At 32.9% G+C, this 27,465-nt stretch overlaps 1 protein-coding gene across 4 annotated transcripts in view; it reads right to left on the bottom strand.

Annotated features, from left to right (window-relative positions):
* LOC118182611 (uncharacterized) overlaps nt 1–27,465 on the bottom strand; it is an 826,788-nt gene that overhangs the window by 6,997 nt on the left and 792,326 nt on the right. For all 4 annotated transcript variants that reach the window (XM_035352007.2, XM_035351999.2, XM_035351994.2 and 1 more), the window contains 6 exons: nt 14,750–14,895; nt 9,917–10,055; nt 9,261–9,342; nt 6,503–6,691; nt 4,432–4,599; nt 1,019–1,226 (listed from right to left, as the gene is read on the bottom strand). In XM_035352007.2, the coding sequence (XP_035207898.1) occupies nt 1,019–1,226; nt 4,432–4,599; nt 6,503–6,691; nt 9,261–9,342; nt 9,917–10,055; nt 14,750–14,895 (932 nt within the window). The remainder of the gene's footprint in view (nt 1–1,018; nt 1,227–4,431; nt 4,600–6,502; nt 6,692–9,260; nt 9,343–9,916; nt 10,056–14,749; nt 14,896–27,465) is intronic.

Genomic DNA, 27,465 nt, shown 5'->3' with positions numbered 1-27,465 from the left:
CCCAATCGAGAACCTGTGGGATCACTTCGATCAGGCTGTTCGCACCTTGGGTCCTCAACTGCATAACCTAGTGCAGCTGGTCACTGCATTGCAGTCGACATGGCTCAATATCCTGATGAACCTTAAGAACCTAACTGCCTTCCTGCATGTCTCGCAGCGGTTCGCTCTGCGAAAGGTGGTTATTCCGGCTTTTGACGGGGGGTCACATTAATGTGACTAGACTGTGTATAATGCAGTTAGCCAGCTAAATTCTTGAACAGCAGTTTTGGTTACATCTATGACACGAAGGCAAACACTGTTACACAGAAAAAACATGCCATGCTAATTGATCAAATCATTTTAGCTAGATTCTTCATTCAGCCACTGCAATAAGCTTAAAGCTATTTTTAGATTGTGTTGCAATATTCAAACATTTCACCATGGATTACATATTCTCAATCTGACCAAATGCATATTCTCTCTTACATACAAGCAATTTTGCCTTGGTTCAAGATGTTGTTTGTCAATTAGAACTCAGCCTTTTCTCTGTAAGACACCATTTTTCATAGCCTATGAAAATATAATATAGAAAACTCTACAGGGACTTGTAATCTGGTATTGGTGAGCAAACTCCTGGTGATAGTAGAGCATTTTATTTTCTCTCTCTCATTTAGAGCATGTAAGTACCAAGTTTTTGGAGCTTACTTATCTACTGAAGATCTTGGTATTATAAGAACATACTATCCTTTACAGGGCCAAGAAATTGGTGCCGTTTTCCTCTCTTAGTTGCCACTGCTAATTGAAGTGAGTACTGAGTCATAAATAACAAGAATATCGCTTAATCTGTCTGGAACTCTTTAATAGTTAAGACTGAAAATACTAGAATTAGTAAACTTACTTAAATGGCTACAAGAAATACGCTTTACTTCATCTGAATAGTATATCACAAAAGAAATTTTCATACGTAAAATAAGTTATTCAAGGAAAATTATTGCTCATGAATATTTCATATAATAAAGAATTCTTTTTAGATATTTACCATAATGTGCGCATTTCTTGCCTTCGTGACTTCATCATCTGTTTATATTCTGAGATTCTAAGTTTCTTTCCATCAACTATACATGTTCGCTTTGGCCGAGGTCTATACCTGTAATCTGGATGCTTCTCCATGTGCAGTTTACTTAAACGAGATTGTTCCTCATAATAAGGCTGCTTCTCTCCATTGGACATGGCTTTCCAACGGGCACCTAGAGTAATATTTAAATGAAAAATATACAAAATTTTTCATTTTAAGAGTACATAAAAGCACACAGAGAAGGAATAATATTTTACTAATTGTAATGCCATTTTGAAAATTAGATATAATGGTTAAAAATTTTTTGAATATATATGGGAAGTAAGAGCTGGTAACTGACATTTCCACAAAGATTCAGAATGTCAATAATTTTAAATTTACCTATTTAATAACTACTCATACAAAAATTTGTTTCAAACACTAAACTTCCAAAAACTACACTTATTGCTAAAAAAATGAGCAACAAAGATAAAACATGGAATAAAAAAATATATATATATCTAATGGATATGTATGAAAATGAAGCAAGAGGTTGGTGTGCCGTTACCAGACCACATAACAAAGACATACAGAAACACATAACGACCATCACATTGGGAAAGACTAAATGGTTCCGATGAATGTGCAATGGAAACATGCTAATAATGAGTATGATACCTTCTAGCTGAAATGCATTTTGACAACAGCGGTATAAGCTGGCAATAATGATCGCCTGTTGTGGCAGCAGCGCCCATTCCTGTAATAATGCGTGCGGAACTTATGGAAGGTGCCTTGCGGCACACTGCGACCTGCTATCCATCTCCCAGCATGTCCCACGCATTACTCTGTGGTATTCAAGTCCAGGTATCTAGCAGGCCATGGCAGATGTAGAATGATTTCACTCTCTGGATAACTTCGCACCACTCGAGCTCTATGCAGGTGGGCATTATCGTCCATTAATATCACATCGGTACCCAGTGCAGAGATAAAAGGACACATAAGAGGATAAAAAATTTTTGTTACGATATTGGACAGCTACGACGGAATCATGCAGAGATCGGTGCAGCTGTTGGTTGCTATCCCAGCCCAAACTAGTAAGCGTTCTTCTCTATGACAGTCTCTTTGGACGATGTTTGGCATCAATGATTTAGCTCTTTCCATATCACTGCCATTCAAGAATCATTCTGTATGTTAAGCGACCATCTGTCGTTGTGGTAATCCTCTGGCGTCCAGACTCGCGTCTTTTCCAGGGGTTTTATAAACAGGCCTTTGGTAACAATTTGACACTATGATTATTCAACTCTCTAGCAATGGCAGATTGTTTTGCACCAAACATCCTGACAGCTTTGCAATGCATTTCAGCCTGCAAATGGTGTCTTTCGCTTGTGCTTTCTGCTTTGGTTATTTCGGATTATAGATTTCGGATGCTTGCAAACTGACGTATAGGTTTGGCATTTCTGCTTTTTAAGGTGTAGTGGTGTGACTGCAGCGTTTTATACAAATTTTTGTTGCCTATTTGCGTTCGGCAATGTAACTATTACCTCACATGTACAGAGAGTGTTCAAACGAACACATTTTTGTAACGATTTTGATTTTTAATAATTGCATTTAAATATTAATTTGAAAATATAATGTGACTTGCATCAAATTAGAATAAGGTTTAATTATCGTCTGCAGCATTAAAAATATTCTTTTCTTTAAAATGTTGCTGAAAAATAAACAATGGATCGAAGGCTATATTTTTGCACTGTCAGAAGAAAAATATTCTTATTGAATTATTAAAAAAAGATTTGAAAAGCATGGTTTTAATATATCTACACATAAAATGAGTGACGTAATTAATATGGAAGGAAAGAAACGCCAAAGTTTACATCTGACTAAAAAATGCATACCTAATAAAGGTATGTACAGCTCTTATTAAATTTAAAATCACATCTCATGGTTTAAAGGAAAATCCAGCAGCTCAAAGAGCTATTAAAATCTTTAAATATCTCTGTAACCAAAAAATATGATGTTTATTGCCTAACGCTGAAACATGTTCCTCAGCTAAGACTATGTGCAGATTGCAGTATGAAAATTATTTGGTAGGTAAAAATGGAAATATATAGTTACAATCAATGAGGCTTGGGTATACTTATCTGACTGTAATAGAAAAAGATTTAATTTACTACCGAAAAAGACTGAATATGTTGGTCAGAGGAAACAAGGAAATTTTTTCTAAAGATTTTATGGTTATTACTGGATAAGAGAAGTAGAAAAAAATGTCAAAATTAATTCAGATTACAATCAGAAATATGTTTCAACACCTATTTTTAAAGAGGTTCTATCTCTTTATCCAATCTTCACTGTGTTAAGTTCCATCAGTTTAAGGCTCCTCCAAGCCATACCTCTAAATCTATTGCTTTACTTTTTTCAAAAATGAGAAATGAAACCAGAATTGAAGCTATTACCTTTAGTGGCATCCCAAAACGGATGGATTCTGAAGATTGTGAAGGAGGAGTGGAATAAAGTTTTTTGTTTTTAACATTTTTTTTTTATTCCAGAATTTAATTGTTCTATGTAGAAAAGTTTTTCACAGAATCTCAAAAATATAGCTGAAAGAAATCAGTTCAGGGAGTGAGAGGTTTGGTTGAGTTGATTCCAGCGATCCCACTCCTTGTTAAATTCTTTCTGCTCTTCTCCCATCTTTGAATATCGCTCTTGATCCACACCTATTCCAAGCGGATTCATTAAGATCATTGTTAGTGGGCGGTGAATCGTTAAAAAGAACCGATTCACTTCAGCAAGTGAACAGTTCTGATCTAATCTTTTAAAGGAACGGTTTTGCCAATCTCTAATATTCATCAGCTTCTGTTTACTGTTATTAAAATAAACATTTTTGCAAATTTATCTATTATAATAAAGAGCAGGCAAGTCTCAAAACAAGAAGAAAATAATATTCTGAAAGGGTTCTTTTTTTAATTTGAATAAATGATAACTACACTAATTCTGAAAAATATAACAGTAAGCAAACATTCAAATGATACTTAAAATTTTAATTACTAGTACTTGAAATTTAGTGTATGCCATAAAATTCAATAAATTCTACTCATTTCATTCAATAAGATTCCTAAAATAAAATACTTAGCTAGAAATAGAATATCAACATTCATCAAAAACTTAGCTTATAGACTTGATTTGAAAATCTGATATATAGGCACACCTTTAAGACAATAAAATGTTTCACATAAAGCAATAAATACTCATATAAAAATTTCTCTTGCAAAATTAGCAGAACAATATTTGACAAAAAATTAATGTTACACGTTTTTTAATAAGTAAATGTTGACTGAAAACAATAATTTAAATTTTATTATACTTTTCATATGCAAAATTAAATCTTGTTCCTCAATACTGACCTAAAATTTTAGATATATTGGAATTGTGCATATCAGGACAAGCTTTAAGAATTTTTCTCCTCTCATCTTTTGCCCATACCATGAATGCATTCATTGGTCGCTTGATGTGGGGTTTCGACTCACCTTCCTTTTTCGTTTGACGAATAATTTTTGCTCCCACTAGTTTGCCTTTAAGATTAAAATAAACTTATGTAAAGAAAAAAAAAAAAAAAAACATTATAAAGAATCTTCAAGCAAAAACTCAGTTTAAATAAAATAAAAACAGTTTTAAGGAAAGTAAAAACTCTTAATTCAAAATTCAATTTTGATTATGCTGTCAATATAATCATTCACATAATTTTATTTATCTTTAATTCACTATGAAAAATTAGTTTAATACAATTAATCTATTTACTATGATACATTAAAAACAAAAAGTATATTTCATTCAGTTGTCACCTTTTCTAAATTTATCCAAAGACAGTTCATTCAGATTGAAAATCATATGATTACATAAATATAAAAATGATTAAAAATGAATTTTGTTGAAATTTAATACTTCTTTATTGAGTTTATTTAATTTTCCTTTTATTTTATTTATTATACTTTTTGCATATTAATACTTCCCTAGATTTGAAATCATAGAGAATGCTTCCTACAGCTTGCAGTCATACTGACGATTCTTTCAAATTTAATAACATCAACATTTACATCAAATTCTCTGGTATATATGTATGTATATATATATATATATATATATATATATTAAAGATATAAAACAAAACTCATAGAAATCGACATAGGGTTAGTTTGTCATTTTTGAAACCGCTCTTTCACATTTTAAGCAGGGCAAATGTCTTCCAAAATATTAAAGACAATATACAATAAAAATATGAATACAGCAGATAAAAACAAATTAATAAATCTCTCCCGCCGCCCCCCAAAAAATTCTTTAGCATCTTTAATGTTTGGACTTCACTGTTGAAAATAGCAATGCTTTTAGAAGTTGTACTTCAATTTTCAACAAGTACAGTGCTACCAGTATTCCAATTTAATCTTCTGGATACCATTAGGAGTGGATTGGGACTGGTCTAAGCAGCGCAGCAAACTTAAAGGTGCTAACTTTTTTTTTTTTTTTTTTTTTAAGTGGGCCGTTATTCATCAAGACACAAAGATGCCCCACTATAAAAGCATGAAAGTCATGGCACCATTATGGAGCTCAGTATCGTGAAGAAAGCAGATTTTTTTCAAGGCTGCCGGTATGCCCCGCCGAATTGGCATTTATAACATTTTATGAAATCATGAGGGTGGCGTATAATGAATATCCTTCTTCTATGCAATGGAATAGCGAATTAAATCCAACAATTATGAATTTGCGATGATTTAATGACAGGATAAAGATGTTGAGTTTAACATGATTACCATCAGTTTACCTTTTGATTCTTTACGAGTATCATTAAACTGTTCTCTTCCTATGAGTTTATCATATTTTGCCGCATAATTCTATAGTTATGATGAATGTTTCATCTCTTTAAAAACATCAATAGTGGTTAACAAAGCAGCGCCACAAGCGTCAGTGCCTCGGGAAACTTCCCAAATTCCTAATAGCCTCATCTCCTCTATAAACCATATACCCTTATTATTTTTTGTTTTTGTTCCAAGAATCATTTATATAATAAGAGCCTTTCATTGGCACAAAACTGGTAATACTGCATCATTTTGTTAACCTGGCTCCAAAATTCAGTTTTGAATTAACATATTGTGTTTCCATAGCTTGGTGCAATCACGATTCTACAGATTTGGGGGGGGGCGGACATTATTCAGAGATGGAAAACTTAATAACTGGAAGAAATTTCTCAGCTAAAATATTGTACAGATAACAAAGGCCAGGGAAAAATTACAGAGTGAGTTAAATTCCATGGCAAAAAATTTCCAAACATATAAAACAAGTAGCAGTGCTAAAATTATTATGAGGACAGATAATATACAAAACTCTAATGCAGTTTCTTATTGCATTATATTACATTAGATAGCAATAAAAATTCAAATCTTAATATAATTCCAATATTTACGACTTTATTTAATATCATACTTGGAGAGGATGCCAAATGTGTATCATGTTTCTTCTCAGTTGAGTCCAAAGTTGGAGGAGCAATATCACAGGGGTCATGGGGATTCATGCACTGAGACAGGTACATGTGTAGGTTGAAGTTCTGGAAAGCTCCACCATGTTGAGGAATGTGGCTGCTTGGAATAGGTTGCGACAGTTCTTTCATTTTATCTGAAAGAAATATAAATGAAAGTTTTTTTATTATCAAATTTTACTTAATAGCAGATATTTCATAGACATATATATAAGGGTATGGTCATAAAATAACCCATAAATAGTTCTAAATCATTTCTTAAAGCATAGCTACTAAGTTAAGATTTACAGAAATCCTTTTTTACAACTTTATTTGATAAAATATTTTTCAACTCTAGCTATGTTTAATCATGCCATTCAGATGCACATTATATTTATATGCATGTGCAGCTATATTTATATTCAATCTCAGAAAATAGTTTTATAGTCAAAAGCCTCAGGTAGTAGTGCAAGGAACTTTAAAGCACATACTGAAAACATGTGTTTCATGTATTTTTAAAACTATGCTACTTTAAAATTGTTGGCTGATTCTCTAAATGCAAAAGGAATTTTAGAAGTATAAAAAAAGTTAGCTTTATATATATAATACATTTTGTAACAAATCACATTACAAGTATGAAACCATCTTCTGGTACTAGAAACAATACACTAAATGCAAAAATCATTATTCCGATTCTTTGTGATTTTTTTATTTATTTATTTTTTTTTTTAAATGTAAAAATACACATTTCCATTTTCAGAGGGAGGGAAGAGAGCTTTCAGATAAAGGAACTACAATTTTTGGCAAAATCCACAAAATTAAGAATTTGTGCACACTAAAAATCAAATTTATAGGTTCTTAGTAACATTCTAAACTGAACAAATTATTTCAACATACAAAAAGAACTGCTATCTTTGATATAAAGTACTTTATTACTGAAGGCAATTATTATTCTGAATATCAGACATCAGAAAAGCTCAACTTAATATCAATTTCAAATAATAGTTTAATTTTGTAATTAATATGATTACATTTTATTAACACTCTTTGAAATCTTTTCTTTTTATATCTGAACTGTTTTCTAAACAGGTCTTGAAAACAGAATTGCACCCTTTTTTTTTTATTATTTATTGATTTACTTTTTATTATTTATTGATTGTCTTTTTTATTTATTTAGCAAAATTTATTATAGCTGAGCTTCTGATCCATGTTAGAAAAACAAATTAGTTTTATACAGTGCTTAAATTGCGCTGGAGCGCGGCTCTGGTACTTCACAATTTTTAAGAAAATAAATTTCAATTCTAGGCGGAACGCACCGGAGCCCTAAATAACATGAACTCCAGTACTTCTTTTTATAAAACTGAACCACAATTTAAAGAGGAAAAAAATTAGAATTCCTAACGTTTTAGTTTAACAATAAGCAGACATTGCAATACTCTATTTCCCTAGAAATACACACTCATGAGAACATGAGACGTTCCAAGTAATGTTCCCTCACACACATGCGGAAATCTTTCCCTTTAAGAAGGGCAATAAATTTGGGGGAGTTCGTGTAGGAACACGTAAATTTCTCGCCATGCCATCGTGTCTAGTGTATTGTTATCGATGCTTACAGTTAGTTATCCTCTCAGGAAGGAAAATTTGTGTTCTTAAATGTGCGTTCTGCTCGATGGCTATAATTATACCAACAGAGAGCCGCGGTCAAAGAGAACGTTCTCTCTCACAAAGATTCCCCTCACTTTTCGTTTCCACCCACTCATACCCTCATTCTGCTTCACCCATGGAGGTGTGTTTCGCCCTGGAATTTTCATCAGCTATTCTTTAAGTATATTTAATTTTTGTAATGATAAAAGAACTCCCCCCCCCTACGATCAGAACTTAAATTGGGCCGGAACCGACCGGATTTCGGTTCCGGAGGTTCTTAGTTTTTGTAATAAATTATAATTCTAGTCGGAACACACCGGAGCCCTGAATAAGAAGGCTGTGGCACTTCTTTTATGTAGTTAAATAACAATTTCAGTAGAAATTTTATCTCAAAAATATTATTTTAACAATAAAATTATATTAAAAATCGCGTATTAAATTTCAGTTTATCTCTTTACATTTTATTATTAAGGAGTCAGATTCAGGACTCATTTTACCCTTGACACACATCTGCTTGATGGCTATAATTATACCAGCAGAGAGCCGAGGTCAAAGAGAACGTTTTTTCTCACCAAGATACCCCTCATTTTTTTCCACCCACTCACACCCCCGTTCTGTTTCGCCCTGGAATTTTCATCAGCTATAAGTATATTTAATTTCTGTGATGATAAAAGAATTCCCCCCTTACGATCAGAGCTTAAATTGGGCCAGATCTTGGCACCGGTGCTTCTTAGTTTTTGTAATGAATCATAATTCTAGCCGGAGCCCTGAATAAGAAGGCTGCGGCACTTCTTTTACGTAATTGAATAACAATTTCAGTAGAAATTCAGTAAAATTTTATTTTAACAATAAAAAATTATATTAAAAATCTCTTATTAAACTAACTGTCATATCGAGTGTCACTGTCTTAAATCATATCGAGCATCTGTAATTTTGTGACAAATTTTTATAAATTATAGAATACTGTTAAATGACACCTAAGGAACTGCATACATATATGTCATATAGATCTGCTTCGCTAATGCAGAATGGTCAGAAATAAATGCCTTTACATCACATGCACTTAAATGCACATTAAAATACCTTGTTGGGAAATGACAGCAGACTGTCTCAAGTGCAGTGGCATTGCTGTATAAGCTCCTGGAAGGTAAGCTGATGGGGGTATCTGTAAAACATGATAAAAGATAAAGGCATTTTCTTTAAATAATAGCAACTCAAAATATAATATTTCAGTAATATGAACATCAATATATTTAACTGAATTTTTAAATGTGGAGTTCAGAAGTAACCATGTGAAAAATGCACTATTTTAACCCATAACAAGTACATAAAAACAAACAAAATACATGGAGCATACTACCATATTTTACTGATAATTAATTAACTAATGCCAAGTAAGGTTTTTTTTTTTTTTTTTTTTAGAATTTAAGGAATTTTTCCATTAATTGTGTAAATCTAGGATGTGTGCAAAAATTCCCAACCTTATATCATGAAACGCGCCAAACACTGTAATCCAATAAATTGATCCAAACATTTCTTCGTGCAAGATTTTCACGAAGGAACCAACAAGAATTTTATGATTTAGGAACTCCTACATAACGAGATGTTCTATGATTAAATTCTTTCAAGTAATATAAGTACTATTCAAATAAGCAGTTATACAGCAGCGATGAATCTTTAATCTATCATCGGCGGTGTCATTAGAATTTCAAGCAACATTGCAACTCAAAACCACTTACCGGTATGGATGGAGGTCCTCGAAGCATATGATGAGCCATGGCTGCCATTTCTGCCATATTTTGACTTCTGTGCTGTTGCAGGCTACTCGGAGACATAGGGCTTCCTCTTTCACACACTTTCAGCTCATTTCCAGGACTTCTATAAAATAAGCAATTAAAGCCACTCTTTTACAAAGGCCATACTCCATTTACACGCGAAAAAATAACGAGATTCTTTCAAAAATAACAATTACAATAAAGTTCCAGTTTTTTCGGGGGGGGCGAAAGAGAAGAATTTGGATCTGCTGCACATTATAGAACTCTTCTGATAGTTCCCTATATATGCAACAGATGGCAGCACCATAATAAGGATCAGTAATAACAGTGAATCGCTAATTAAAATAATTAAAACATATTACTTTTTTTAATTTGTTAACAAATCAAGAAAAATAATGGCTAAACCTAGAACATATAATCCGTATATATATATACACATGGTACGTTAATTTGCGAGAAAAAAATCTCTCCAAAATTTTCAAAAGGGTTCTCTTTTTAATAAAAACGCTGTTTTCGAAAATATGTAAATACAACAAATTCATTTTCTGCGCTATGAATTAAATACTATTTTGATGCTAAGAAATATTTATCAAAGAATAGTACTGGCATAATCAAAATAGCAATTTAAAAAATATTTTTCCTAAAGAGGACAAATCTGAAGTGAAAAAATTTTATTAAACAATTATGAAAAGAGCATAATAATTTTAAAACACTTTAAAACGAAGGGAAAAAAGGGTTAGAAACCGCTTTCGGCTTTGACTACAGGCGAAAGGGGCTGGTGGGATGGTTGATTTTCGCGGCCCTTTCGTGACCTCGTTTTTCGAGGCCCGTGCCCTTCGAAAGCTCTTTACGCAGACATCTCTCTCGTCAGGCAGAAAGCCCTCGTGCACTTTGCTATATTCAAATAACCTAATCTAACTTTTCTCATTACAGCGTCAATTTCAGTAAGCGTCTTTATATTGTGAATGATTATTTCTTATTTTAATTGCGTATTTTTGACAGTCTACATTGGCTAATTAAAAGAGAGGCCGATGACGTCAGAGCTTACAAAAGTTCATTAATTAGATTTTCCAAGTTACGGGCCAGAATGTTTTACATCAATCAACCAATCAAGTGCATACCATAATTACGAAACAAGAGTTAGCACAGTAATATTAAGACCAGTAGTACAGCGTTCCTTCAGGTGTCCTCACATTCACTCTGCTTGTTTTGAAAAGGAATACGTATAATATGGGAAGCTATAGGAAAATTTGTGGGCCATAAAGACGGGCTTTACAAGCCTCTGCGCTGAAAAGTTCCTGCATAGAAAAATCTGGTAATCAGTTTCTCCAAAGTTAGAATTTTGTTTTAATACCTGTATGCATTAAAAAAAGGGTGCTATATTTGAAAATATACCCAGTTTATGCTCTTTATTGCTTTAAATTATTGAAATTTTTACAGCTCAAAAAATACTAGTTAAAATGTCTACAAACTTTATTGGTAATAACAGAACATACTGAGAATGTATCTGATTATTAAAAATACTTAATAACATAACAGCATTTTAAAATATTGAAATTACAGTTTAATAAAAACTACATAAAAATACACTACCTGTTTAAGAGGAAATCATACATTCGAGCTAGAATTAAACCTCAAAAGAAATTTATTAAAACATAATTAATTTTAAGTAAAAAATAAAAATACTGATAACTGTTCATTGCTAAAATAAGGATTTAAACCTGCTTTAAAATTTGTCAGTTTCCGTACAATTTAAAAAAATATGAACAAAAACAATTCATATTTGGGAAAATGAAAAAATGTTCTTCATTTTAATTTTTAGTCCACATGCTAAAATAAATATTTCCAATTTTTGATTTTTTTTTTTAAATATACAGTTGAATTCTCTATATTTAAAAAAAAGTTTACCTAAAAATTAATTAAAAGAACTCGGTTATAATTAAAATTTCGGAATACGCTTAAAAAACGTGAATGTACTATTCAATGGTGTAATTTCCGATTTTTTTCATAAATTTAAAAACATTTTAAACCCGACTGTTTTGGGAGGACGCCAATTAGCTTTCATTCCGTAAACATTATCAAAATCAATCTAAAAATGCACTCGAGAGACCAATTAGATTTTTTACAAGAGTTATAATTAACACACCAGGTCATGCAAATATGATAAAAAATTACAAAAATATTACGTCAATAAGTATTATTTATTAGTTAATAAAAATGCATTATTTTAATTTTAACTATTTGCTAAACATCTATTTATTTATCATTGTGATTTTAATTATTTATTTACGTGGAATATGTTACTGTATTCATCTTCTTTTCATTTAAACAATGAATGGCGAGAGAATTACGTTAATATATTACAATAGCTGATATGGACACCACTTGACTTTCTTATGCGGCCTATTAAATTATACACATTTTTTGCTGCACTTTATTTGAATTTATTTCCTCAAATTATTCTAATTTAATTACCCGATCTCTCAAGGCAAGTTGCAAATGGCATCAAAAATCCCAAATTCTGAAACTAATTAAATATCCCGGTCAATTTTTTGTCGTAAGGAAGCCAAATTTCTTTTTATTTTACTTTTTCATAAAGAGCATAAACTTTTTCCAAATATAGTAGCAGGAAATGGCATTAAAAGTTAGATTTCGTAATTTGTCGAAAATTTATTAATTTTTTTGGTACTTTTCCGTTTTGCCGGCGCAAGAGATAAAGTCGCCAATAATGGTACAACCGATGCCAAACGGAAAATTCTCGCTGGAACGGAATATTTCTTTTACGCCTCATTTTCAAAACAAGTAGCAGCTTTTTCTTATCATATTGATTGTTTCTTTCAATAGTGGCATATAATTACATAATTTTTATCAAATTGTTCAGTTTTATGTCTAAGGTTATTTTCGGTAATTAAGTCAATCAGGATGCAATCACAGCGCTTACCCGAAGCCGAAAATATAGAAAAGGTAAAGTCAAGGGTTAAATTCATCAATTCTAATGAGAATGCATTAGCGAAGTAAAGCACTGCAGCTTTACATAATTTCTGAGTAAGCTTTTCGTACGAATTGAAATATTTCTTGCATTTAAGTTTCTGTTCCAAATTAAGATTTAAACTTGAAATTAATGTAGATAATTACTGAGAGCATTAGATTTTTGTAGAGTAGTTTACGTGAATGAGATCGCTTGGGGTCATGTGATATGAACCGGCGAATCAGGATGTTGAACCATGAAAGTAGATTCTTAATGTCTTTTTACAAATTTATTGTCTTTATTTATTGGCTTTTTATAAAATTTTAAGCGATATTAAAATGTTTATGCCTTCAAAAAAAGAATTCTTAGAACTAACATTTTTTTTAAAAATATTTTTATGTGTATAATGTATGTTGTCGCCAATAAAGTCTGCTTGGCGAGATTTGCGCCGGCCAAACGGAAAAGTACCATTTTTTTTAATTTTACATTGCTAAGACATGAATATTTTTGTCATTTAAAACACTTCTGTAAATGGAAGTATATGATTACGACCAACGTTTGCGAAAATATGGCTGGTGTACATATGTATGTATATGTTATATAATATATTGTAGCGAAATGTTCAGCTGAGATAAGATAGCCCTCCCATAAAGCGGGTTTAGGGTTGCCAAACAGTTGCAAGGAAAGTCACGGTTGCCAGATTTGGCAACATGCCATAGATGGAGCGAGAACATTCTACCTGTTTTCCGAAAATGTTCTTCGAAGTCAGATCAAAAGCTATATATACCCTGCCTGTCCGCGAAGTAAGAGACTAAAAATAGCATAGCGGACTTTTCAAATATTTTAAATTACGAAATTATTATAGAGGATGACTATTGCAATAGGCCTTTCACTGCTCACACCATCAATATGTTGAATTTACACTCCTAATTTACCTTTCCTCGTGTTTGGATAAAATGAAGCCCATACTGCAGAAAATCCGAACTTACAGCTTGCCTTGCCTAAATCTCCTTTCTTGGCCAGCTTCGCAACAGACCTATAGATGGCGCCACAGAAACCAGCAACTTACCCTAAATTCCAATTCTGCGCCTACTTACGGAATCACCCATAGATGGCGGTACGCAAAAACGAGAAGATTACCTCGGCCGGCTTCTGGACTTTTTCTACTCCCTCGTTCAGTTTTCAAGGGACTTACTTGAGATATTTTTCTTCATTTTCCTCCCTCTCCCTGCTCCCTCCATGGGATTCATCCAAGAACCTTTCAACACCATGCCCATTGTGGATTTCCTTCAGGTTTACAGCGAATGCAGTACCCCCTGTACTGAGTAGTACCTCTGTATAAAGTGATCTGCCATTAAGCTGTCTTCATCGTTATAGCCTGAAGGCCATGTTGCTGATTGTTTCAGCGTGTTTGCCGTAGTTTTTCAGAGACTGTAACGCGTCTTTGGAACTGTTATGTGAATACTGACGAATTAATTGTGTTTCTGTTGAAATATGACACCCGAAATTTTTTCGCTATTACGATACTTCCCTTTGCTTCATATAAGAAAGCAAAAATGCCTTCCAATAAAAGCATTGTAAGAGCAACAACAACAACAACAAAAAAAAAAAAAAAAAAAAAAAAACTGTCCTCCAAATCGGCAACCACTTCGCATGGATTATTTAAAACTCAGCGAAAACCAGATTCGGGTCATACGAAATCCACATTTTATTAATATCAGCGCATGACTCAATTCACACTGATTTCTATTTAATTAGAGGGTAAATGTTTCGCGCAACATCAGAAACTATTCCACTGGTTGTTAAAATTGCTAAGATTGAATGCTTACCTGGATGTCCGTCTCGATGAACCTTTCGCATGCTTGGGTTTAGAAAGATTGAGTGGGGCATCGGATTCTGTGTCCAGATCAGAGCCGCTTATACTGGGGCTGGGACTCAGGACTTGGGAAGGAATCCACTGCTGAGCAACGGCCAGCTACAAAAGAAAAGCCAACTTAATTACCCACAATCAAAAACATTCAAAATCTTTAGAAAAGGAAGCTTTCGTGCAACTTCTGTGCAAAAACTTTCAAGAAAATATATGAAGCAAATGTGGCAATTAGAATAAGAAGTACATAAAAATACACATATTCTTTAATAGAAAGGAGACATCACAGCATAGAAATGTGGATTAAATTCATTCACAATAAAATAGTTCTTTTACAACCACGACATGAAGCGTAAAACTTGCTCGCAAGAATTCGATCTCAATATTCTTTGAGTTTGACAAACTACTGTCTTGGGTCTCTTAAATGTACAGCGAATCAGCATTTTACAGACGTACAGTGAGCCTTTACTTACATAAAAAAAAAAAAAAAAAAAAAAAAAAAAAAGAGTTCTCCAGGTTACCCAGTGAGTTGAATTAATAAAATACCAATGAAATAAAGAAACTCAAAAATAAAATTTAAAAAAAAATCTGAAAGCTTTCAGATTTTATATTACGCCCAAAGAGGTGTATTTTTAACGCTTTGTGTCCTACCTTTATTTATTAAATATCATGCTCTTCGCACTTAAACCACAAAATTCAATCCAACAACAATATCGCAAAATATTCTGATACACAGTCTCGCCCACTGGAGGTAATCCCCCCCGTGTACAATATTGCCTTTGCTCACTTTGAAATCGTTGAGTTTCTTTATCAAAAATTCATAAATGCTTTACAAAATATGAAATAGATAATAAAACAAATTCCAAATTTGGACTTCCAGATGCCGATATTCGGGTGGAGACGTATGTTACTCAAAATTTGATGGCTCTAGGTACAATTGTTTTACCACAGTGAGAGAAACCTTTATACATATGCAGATTCTTCATTATTTAATTTAATTAATATAATAAAGGGTAATAATTTTGGTGGCAACGATTTCAAAAGCCGTTTATAATGAATCAACGCAAAATACCAAAACGAAATTAATAGCCCTTCTTAGCTAACGTTACTTTGGGCTAATTTTTTTTTTTTTTTTTTTTTTTTTTTTCCCCCTCACCGACTCAAAAAATTGTGTTTGAAAACACAAACCAAGGTTTTAAGAAATTTTTAGATTTTGTTCGAATTTAATGTACATATTTGGAACGACTTCAATTCTAAACGTTAAAGGATGGCTATCGAAAATAAGCCATCTATTAAATATGAGCGGTATATAGTTGATTGAACATATTCAGTATTTATGAAATTTCATTAATTTTAGGTATTGTTTCATTAAAAATTCATACAGCGTTTCAGTTTTAAAAACAACAAAAAATTACAGCAAAATTCTCAAAGGCACATTAAATACATTGCTTAATACAGCATTCTCAAAGTACAGGGAAACATTCTACTCACAGGTCTTTATTTTTTTCGGGGGGGGGGGAAACCTTTTTGAAGGAATGTTCAAGAAAAGACAGTTTTGGAAACAAAAATTTTACATGTTGACAGCTAAAGTTCATCAAAACCAGTTGCAGAGGCTATAGGAAAATAATAAAGTTTGAAAGAAATATCAACAATGGATATTAATTTTTTTTTTTATTTTAGTGCATCATTTCTCCTTAATGTTATTAAGGCTAATCATTAGGATTTTCTTCTGACTAGAATTTGAATGAAAACTCCATGATCTGCCAATAAGTATTCTGACTACTACTTCTCATACCTAGAGCTTGAGCTTCTAACTAACTGCACAGCAGCTCACACAATACGTTTATATTAAAAGGTTGTAATTACTATTACCATAGACATCAAGTTCTGAGCACCAATATCAATGCTCACATAAACGAAATCTGCTGCTAAATATATTTTACGAATTTAACTATTAATGGAAGAGAGCCTTAAGGATGCTTGATACCTATCGAATGCTTTGTGTGGGAATTCGTTATTTCATTTTCTTTTGGAGAGAACAAGATGCGCTAAGGCAGCATCTTACTTTCTACAAATGAATACTTCTGAAGCTTCACTACTACTCGTTTGGTTTATGTAATTATAGCAAAGCATCGAGGACTATCTGCCTATGGGAAGGGATGTCTTCGTGGAGCATTTTCTAAGGGAAACTGGCTTACGCGTTACACATGGGGTTAACCACGAAAACGCCCGTGCAGCCAACCCGTTCACCGGATTCGAACCTCGGATCGAAATACCAGTGTTCAGCGATTTTACCGCTCGGCCGCTTGTGAGCGCTTCTCTACTACAAACTATGCTATCCACTAAGCTTCAAAAAACTGCCAATGAGAATATTAGAAAATGGCTTGATCTACTTCGCACTGATTCATCGGTTCGGCAGAAGTTCAGTCCAATGCCTGGGCAAAAGGGGCATAAAATTGAAAATTTTAACCCTTGTACTATAAGCCTCGTTTTGTGGTATTAAAGCGGTGTCGCTGTAATGCAACGAAGCTATATCATTTACGGTACTGAGTCACAATGTGAACATTCCGGTCTGTAGTCGAGCAGTGCTTAGCATCAGGGGGCTCGAGGTCCTAATCCCAAAGTGTGAGCGATCTTTACACTTTCCCTTCTCTTACCTGCGTCAGTACGTGCTCTTCCCAGATATGCACAACGTCAGAGTACGGCTCCGAAGGCCTGAGTTATGGTTCTCATTCACAGCGTGCCATTACACGCATTATTGTTTTTATCTTCTCCCCCTATACTTTTATTTCCGTTGATGCCGAAATCCAGGCCTCTTCACTTGTGATAACTGCATTTCTATTGCGCATATATACGTAGTAAAAACCGTTTAATATGATAGCTGTTAATATTATCACTCGGAAATTGTTATCGATTTGCTGGAAGCTCCGCCCATTTGTAAATGAAAGTATGGAAAATACATCTCTTATCGTGATCAAACTTGATTAATACGATTTAAATATTATACTAGAATGCATTTTTTAAAAAGTCGCTAAGTAATAGATAGATTCGCCAAATAAGTCGAAATAGATTATAAAAATTGCCGAATTACACAGTTGATTTCAGTCAACCATTTAAAATTAGGCAAAAAGCAGCCTCAGTCCTACTTATATGTTGAATAACTCTATGGATTTTGAAGACTATCCAAATACAAGACTTTCTTCTTCAGGAGGGGGAAAACACCTGCAGAATTTCTTCTTTTTCCCCTAGAAAAAAAAATTCGGTACTATTCCGTTTTGAGGACCGTAAAAAATTGCAGCGAAAATATATGCGCAAAAGTGCCAAATCTAGCAAAAGCGTCCATTAACAGCGCGCCAAATCTAGCGTACGCGCTGATTCCAAATTGCGTAAGTTTAGATAGTTCTATATTTCTTAAGACGCCATTGAAATACTAGTTTAATTTTTAAATCCTTTTTTGATATCCTATAGATTTAACATTTTGGGAATTGCCCATGGCGAAACGTCTGCAATAGAATTTTTTCAAAGAAAAGGCATCATTCATTATAGAAAATTATGTTTGAACAACCAACGAGATGAAATTATGCTTTAGCGATAACTCGGTAGCGAAAGAGCGATGCAGGAGTCCATTCAGTTATGGTTAGCCTTTTCTTATATAAAATATAATAATAATCTGAAATATTTATTTACTCTTATGCTTCCATTCAGTTATGTTTAACCTTTTTTATATAAATTATAATAATAAAAAAATATTGTATGAAATTAACCTTTCATATAAATTAAAACAATAATCTTTAGATAGTTATTTCGTATAATAAAACAATCTTTAGATAGTTATTTCGTATAACACTTCCTTTCTTGCGTTAGGGTTGCCGCAATTATTTTTGGCTGCATCAATAATAGTTTGGCGATTTTTTACGGTCCTCAAAAAGGAATAGTACCAAAATTTCCCTCAAGATATCTACAACAAACTAAGGCTGCCTTTTTTTTTTTTTTTTTTTTTTTTTTTTGCTGAATTTAAAATTTTACATTGGCATATTTTCTTTCAATGATGGATGCCTTCTGAATATTAAGATTGTGGGTACAGGTCAGTTATTTCCAAAACCTTACGAACAGTTCATAAATGAACTTTCGCATTTAAAGACATCATGAACAGTTGAACAGTTCATAAACTTTTCCATTTTCCAAAGTAATATACTCTGAAAATACCTCTGAAAAATGAATTTATATATTTCTTCATATTTTTATATTAAATTAATTACATCCCATTGTTCTTTTGAAAGACATTTGTTCTCATCATTTAATACTATCATTCGGTTAATGTTATCAAAACACACGTTATCACATTAAGCGGTGCTTACTGCTGTCGAAAAGTCCACTTCAGTTTTTGTTCAGAAAGTCTGCAGTCTCCCAAAGATGTTATTAAACTATCTTAACTGCCAACATAAAAGTTTTTCCCAGAAACTTCTTTCTTCTTCTGATACGTATAAATTATTTAAAAACTGTGTTGTTCTGAAGCTGATTCGGAGACAGGACGTTTACATTTTTTATCCAAGTTTATGCTGCGGGTTATTTTTCACTTGAGGCAAAGTGCAAATGAACCGTATCTGTATTCTTTTTTATTCAACAAAAGTACTAAATTACACGAAGCTCCTTATGATATTTGTAATCATAAATTTATATACTCTGAAAATGAATACACGTAATAATTTATTATTTTTAAATGAAAACGATTACTTTTTATCTGATAAAATAGTTGTATTTAAAAGTTTCTGTTCAGGCATGAGAAGATTCTGTTTTTAAACTTGCATAACTGTTTTTTACAATTTAGGATTTCTGAAGCTTCTTTCACACTAATAATAATAATTGGCAACATTAAAAATACCTTTAGCGCAATTTCCGAATTCAAATATGATTTAACTGGAACGCAATTCTTCTGAATTATATTCAGAGCTGATTTTGCTTTAGTGACCAGAATTATTAAAATAGCGGGATTTTTAATACTGGATATTTCTGATGAAGTAACCGGAACATTTACATCATTTGGATGTTTACGTTAAAATTCTTTAAATACTTAAATCTAGTGACATTAATTTTTCACCAGTTGGAAATTGGAAATGAAAGCTATCGCGTTTAAATTTTTGTAGCTCCATTTTGGTTTTAAGATTTAAATATCTCTCATTTCTTTCATTCTGCTGGGAGTTTCTATTATATCTGTTTGTTTAATTGGCAAAGCACATAAGGCTTGTCTGTCTAACGACTGCGACCTATTCACTGAGATCCCATATTAAATTAACTAAACCGTTAAGCGTGTAGTTTTTGCATCTTTAAAAATTTTGACTGCAAGATTGCAAGACTCTATTTTTTATTTTTCTAGCAGTACGAATTTCAACGAAGTTATATCTAATTTTTTAAATAGGTATCCTGAAAGAGATTATTAGTTTTACTCAATGCAATGATCTATTATTTGATGCTTTATATAAATTAAAAATTTTTATCAAATTTAAAATAATAATGGCGAGCTGAAAATTATATAAAATACATGATAATAATTTTCCTATCTGGCTTTAACGATTAATTAAATTTTTGATTTCGTTTGGTTAATAAATTAAGAAAAAGCATGCGAGTGCACAAGTGCACAAGAATGTTAACGCCCTCTTTATTGCTTTAAATAATCTATTTTGAAACGGTGCTTCTCTTCGATAACTTTCAAAACTTGAATTTAACAATCATAATTTTTTTTTTTTTTTTTTTTAATTTCTTTTAGATTCAGCCCTCGTCCCAGCTTTGCTAGTTGTTCCATGCCAGTCAATTTATTCACATACATCACATGAAAGAAATGCAAACTGAAAAATTAAGTCCTGGAATCAGGAACATAATAAAGAATATGCGAAATCGTCCATTGATATTTCACGAAGATGAAAAATAAATAGCATTGCACATACTAAATAATTTTTTTTAAATTTCTGTTAAAAGCACATATTTTTAATCAAAACAGCAGCGATGATTTAAAATGTAAATGTGGTGTTAACTTATATCAAAGACATTTATTCAATATATTATATATATATATAATCAAACCATTTTATACATTCTCAGGCAGCATAAACTTACTATTTTCCTTAAATTTTGAATAATGTCATCTAAAATTTATGCTGCTGAAACTTCAAATGTATGCAGTTTTGCTTAATGTTTCCATTGCGCTATCTCTTCCTTCCAGAAGTTTCCAAGGTTATTGATGCAGGCTGCAATAAAAATTAAATCATCTTGAAAAAGAAGAGCTGAGAAATATTTCTCTTTCTTCCCAACAATGATTTTTACTCCATTCAGATATTACACTTCTTAACGAAAGTTACAGCCCTTCGAAGGCATTTAAAACAGCGCCATCTATTGCGAAAGTTTTCTTATCTCTCCTAAGAGAATGTTGTTCCTTTATTGCTTCAGGTGGCAGCACATCAAAATCAAAGAACGTATAATCGGTTGAGTTGAGTCGCATCCCGCCTGCTCTGCTCGTAAAATGTTAACCGCATTATTTACTGCAGGAAACCTCACGCTAATAACTTCAGAACGGAGGATAGCGTTAAAATATGCAAGGTATGTCTAAAGAGTCAACGTGTGTGCTCACTATGCCACTACTAAATGAAGATGGGCTACCGTCATAGTTGAGGCTTACAACCAATAGGAACAGCTATTGAAACTGCCTCTGAAGGGCCATTTACGCCAAAGACGGGTTGCCGAGAAAGTGAATGTTGGGCAACTCACGGATTTGGCGCCTACTCTCTTCCTTAAAGAAACTGACAAAATTCCAAGATTTTCTTGACATGCTTTTTATTTTGTTGCTTTAACATTAAAATTTCCTTAATCAAAAACTGAAATAATTACATGAGAAAACAGGATTTAAAAATTATACGAAGTTACAACCTAATTAAAAAAAAACAACGGTTATGGTTAATACACCATGCACATTCAAATTTCAATCATAATCTTTATAAAAGCAAATAAATTCAGCAATACGATATGCCTTTTTTTTTTCCTCCATTCTATGCCTTCCAACGTTTGAGCTGCAAGAACTGTAGGAATTTTCTCTTTTATTGAAGCTAATCCTGCAAACAGAATTGTTATTTATCCAACGTCGAACGAAATTATTGTTGATCATTGTTCGGGACAAGAATGGTAGATGATTTTAACCAAAAGCAATGAAATTGAAAATTCCGTAAATCTTTCTTTTCTGAAAAATTTCAGATAAATGATTTTTAAATCCCCCATTCGTCAAAGACACCTCTCAATAAACATCTGTGCTTTATCTAAGATTGAATCCGAGCCCAATGGTGTGGCAATCCACTTTCACTATCATATTAGCCATCAATGGATTAACTGTACATTCTACTATGAGTATATACTCTACATGATCAGTCGTAAAATCTCTTGTTCTTTTGAAGTCAAACATATTTAAATATCCAAACTGCACAAAATTTCCCTACCTCCATAATATAAATTATCTTCAGTTTACTTCACCAAATAAATCCACTAATGTGAATGCTCATTCTGTGCACTCATTCAACAATTAATTATAGCAATTATAGTAGTTTCAACACTCACAAAAACTTTTTCAGAAATGCTAACAAAACTTTAAAAAGGAGTAAAAGCTGATTTTCGAACAGTTAATGATACATTGGAAGATCGCTGTCTAAACATGAGTGATGAAAGAGGCCTCAACTGAAGTCTGGAAATACAGAGGGAAACATTTATATCTAAAAGTGTAACGTAACAATAAATCGACTTATAGATGCACTTTTATCAGTAGTGCGCTAAAAGCAAGCTTGAATGTTAGATTATGAGCAAGTAAGTACTTTAAAAACTGTAATTTCACATTCCAATCATAAAACAGTTTGTCCCTAAGCCTACATATATTGCAACTTAAAGCAATTTACTTAGGAATTACACATATTGCAGCTTAGAGCAATTAACGTCTAATTCAAACGATATTGTAAATAAGAATAAATATATATCAGGTTATTCATAAAACTGTGAAGAACATTAAAATTCGTAACAAATAAACTGTGTTACCAATATCAAATTTTATTACACTGAAATAAATTGAAATTAACTCATTATCATGATAAAACTGAAATAAACTCATTATCTTCTTTTTTCTGGGGGGAGGGGGAGAGAATAACTCACTTTTCTTTCACAAACGCTCCCTCGCCCTGACTCGCAGTACCACACACAGTATCTGTGTTTCGAAAATCTGAATTAGGAAGAAAAAATTTATGAAATAATCTCGATAATTCGAACAATTTTACTAGACTCTCTAGCTCAAAGTAACGGCACTAATGCTGCCAACTAACAAAAGCCATTTTTTCCATATTATTCTAGGCCACTTCTTACCATTTTAGATCCATGATAATTTTAGAAACACTATATCTTTTTCATACCTTAAAAAAGGTTAATAAATTTACATCTCAATTTTCTTTTTCCACTTATAACGAACTTACCTTTAATTGGTAACTCTTTGTTCCAAAAATATTATTGAAAGAGGCACAGGTCCCCTCTCCCCCCCCCAAAAAAAAATTTATTTTATTTAAAATTAAAGTTACTAATTATTTAGCTAGAAAATACTTTAAAAAAATGGTTAGCTAACTGGATTTCTCTAAGAAGTCTTTCATTTAATGACTTATTTTCTACGAATACAATATATCTCATTCAATAATTCATAAAATTTGAGGAATTTATTTTGGATTTGAATAGTTATTTCACTCTAACAGGGTTAAATGAAAAATACACATCTTAATTCCTAAACATTTCCACCTAAAAGATTACGCACTGAAGGGGGGATTACACCGAAGTACTGACCTACATAATCATTTAGTGCACATGAATCTTTTAGATCCTATGACAGTTTTATATCACATATTAGAGGTCCTCTTTTCTTTTATAATTAATACACATCAGAATGAATGACATATATCTGCACACTCTCGTCTTTTATCAACGCTAGCAAATGATTGATAAGCAATGTGGGGAAACCTGAATCAGAAATGCAGTTATTGTAACAATCTTTACAACAGTTTTTCAGTTTTAGTGAAAAAACAGAGAAGTATGTATAACCAATTCTAACTCCATTACTGTCATATCCACAAAGGATATTACAAAATATTATACATTTATTTCTTAAGCTTATTACACAGCTTAGCCACAATACCCATACTTCATGAATGTGTATATTTTCCTTAGAAACTAATTCAGATAAGAGTTCATTTTGCCAAATGTTGAGGCAAACGGTTCAAAATCCTACTTTACCTTCATTTATTTAATTTATCTAAATTGTCAAAGCAGTCAAAATAATTAAACTCAGGATAGCCTGAAGTTTCCAAGCTTACAGAACTGAATACATGAAGCCCATTAAATACTTAGAGAAATAAATCCATCATGGGCATTAAAATGCGTTAAACACTGCGCTTCTGTAAACAAAAAAGCGCTTGCAAAAAGCTCTTCAGCTCAAAATACCAATAATAAAAATCTATCAGATTAGCAATTTTTGACAGATTTTTAACAATCAATCACCCTACAAAATCATTGCTATTTACCAAAATACTATTGTAACAGAATTAATTAAATTTATTAAATCCTAAGAGACCGTGTAGGCCTTTGAAATGTGTTAACAAAACCTTCGGAAACTCAGATGTTAACATTTAAAAACTGATCTCTTCTTTTCCGTTTTCGCTTTCTTATGTCCACTCCTCCCGAGAGCAAGTGAATTTCCTCGTAAATTATTTACTATTACGGATAAAGAAAAGAAAGAGAAATAAAGAGGCGTGCAGACGGTGATATAATTATCACAGTTATCATAGTCAAAAGTCATTAATTCCGTTCACCTTTGTGGAACAGGGTTTTCATTCGTACCTAGGGTTGCGCTCGCGTGGATTTGCCACTGATTCAGCGAACTCATCGACCGGATGTCAGTTCGTGTTTACTTCGTTGTAATTGGTCGGTTGTTATATACTACAGGCATAAAGTTAAATAATTAGAATACTCAGACAAAATCCGTGAGGTACAACAGCTGGCTGCCTAGTTACGGAGGTTCGGTTTATGCTGCTTGTGACCATATAGCCATCATCTGAACAATCCCTGAATTTACTAGTTGCACCATATCACAGCTGGGCCCACCAGCGGCCAAGCCGCTGAGTACTCGTAGTTCGACCTGTGTTTAATTCAGGCAAAGGGGCTGGCTGCAGGGCCGTTTTCGCGGTTTTCCTCGTGTGTAACGTAGATATTTGCAAGCATTATTTAAAAAGTCCTCCACGAAGACATCCATTCCCTTAGGCAGGTAACCTTCGTGTGCTTGCCATAATTAAATAATTAATCAATCATATCACAGCTGATTTACTGAACAATTATCTTTGTGAACGATCACAGTTCTGACATAACAGCGGAAATGACAGACTTGCCTCAAAGGTTCAGAAAATAAATAAAGAAACAAACATATAAATAAAACATAATTAATAATATATATTAATGTGAAAGTTAATAAGAGGCGCGAATTTATTCCAATGTTCGAAATTTATTACGAATTTTAAAATACGTTGGCATAGGTCAGGGTGGGACCACTTAAGGGATTTATGGAGGTTCGCTGAGAACATAGAATTCTGAGAATCACCAATATTTTCGGCAAGAATTGTAAGTGAGTGAAGCAAACGGGGAAACCAGTGACAGTTGGTTTGTTTGCATTCACACAAAATTTTGAATTCTAAATTAAAGAGAGTGTAATTTAATATCCTAGCATTTAGTAGCAGTTCAGAAAAAACTAAAAGTTTTAACTGAATTGTGGTTATTCTTTGTCGAGGTAATTTAGTATAAAAATCAAACTAGCATCGTATCATTTACACAACATACAGTACAACTACAGAAGGAACTTCCAAAACATTTAATAAATACTAGCAATTTTGCTTCATAAATATGTAATAACATGATTATATCGAAGCAGATTGGTTTTATGTCATGAATTCCCAACCTTGACGGGCATCATGCTGCAAACCGTGCGCTCCCCCCCCCCCCGAAAAAAATGTTCTCATGTTGGCACTTGAAGAACATGAAAAATTTGCGGGTATTTTGAAAAAGGTTCATGGTTTTTGAAACCATGTTATCTCCATACTTTGGCAGGACACTGAAATATGTAAGCAAACTGTTAAGAGTATTTGGATAAATAAACTGTCCGAAATCAATGACATCAGAGTTTTTGAAGTATGGCTATAATTACCTATAAAAATCAAGATAGCTCCTACGTTAAAAATTTTCCACAATAACACTTGGAAAATTTTATTTCCGAGCGTTGTTTTGGAAGATGAAGATTTCATCATCACTTCAGATAAAACTTACTTATTTCCATATCACTCGCTTAAAATTTCAGAAGTTCGTACTTTATGGTTTTTGTGCATATACAGGCCAATTCTGGATTATCTGTGCACATCGTTGCTGTAATTAGCACGGATAATCAATCAGGAATTCAGTGCATTTCAGTTGAATTTAGCTACTTGCTTTATGTTTTCATTAAAGGAACAGCAATTTTTTTTCACAAAACATCACATTTTCTTAATCTTGATGCACTAAAGAACTTTCCAATTTACGCATATCTTATATCTGGTCTCTTCAAAGGGCTGAGATAGTGCAGGAATAACTGCATCTTTCCCGAGCACAATGACAAGCTCCTCGATCAAGTGGCGCCAAACTTTGAAAATGAATGCAGTTAGTGAAGGGGGAAGGAAACAGGGGTTGGGGGAATTTACCCGTCTTCTGGCTGCAGTACTAAAAGTGAATCACTTCAGTCATTGATGTCGCATTAAGAAGGCTAAGTGAAGAATTGTGGTCGACCGGCACATCAAATATTCAGCGCACAGAACACCGGTGAATGACGATTATTAGCATCCACGGCATGAAAGTTTAAACGCCAGGCGAACAATACGGGGACTCTCTCATTAACGGCAGGGGCTCAGAGGCCAATTAAATAACACCCAAGAACGCAGAGAGCCATTTTCCACTATATGGCCATTACCGTATGGGTTGCCACCCTTTGTTTCCGAAAGAGGGGGGAAAACAGTACAGTGATCAATCGCAAAAGCTTCGATTCGAGTATTGGCTACCCACCGTTTCTTCTTAACGCTAAAAGAGATGCAGTGATTCATTTTAAAAAGATTTACTCTTTCGCGTTTATTTTCCTTTTGAAAATTTTATACCCCTTTTGGTTCTGAAGGAAATTATAATAAACATTCCGCCAATTTCTTTATCTGCCTGAAAAGTGAAACAAAGAAATAGATATTTACTATAAATATCCGTAAAGTATCCCCCCTTACGTAAAACTCTTCATATCAAACAGACTAACATAGATCCCAGCAGCTTAGTACCACACAAAAGTTCGATTTATTAAAAATAAATATGGATATATTTATATTATTCAATTGCATTTTATTTATGTAAATCATAATCTTCTGAACTAATCTGAATCTACTAAAATATTAAAATAGCAATTAAAAAAATCAAAGAGAATCAAAGCTCAATTTAAATGACGCTCGGTGCATCTCAGGAATACTCCCAGAAGTCTTCTCACAGGCAAAATGAAATTCGTCTTTACCCATTCCACCACTTAAAGATGTTTCCTGCTATATCTCCGCAATGATAATAATGAAT

Source organism: Stegodyphus dumicola, chromosome 7, assembly GCF_044657685.1.
Source record: "Stegodyphus dumicola isolate Sdum_Otavi_A_Nest chromosome 7, ASM4465768v1".
Classification (NCBI taxonomy): domain Eukaryota; kingdom Metazoa; phylum Arthropoda; class Arachnida; order Araneae; family Eresidae; genus Stegodyphus; species Stegodyphus dumicola.
This window is presented reverse-complemented; position numbering and strand designations above follow the sequence as displayed.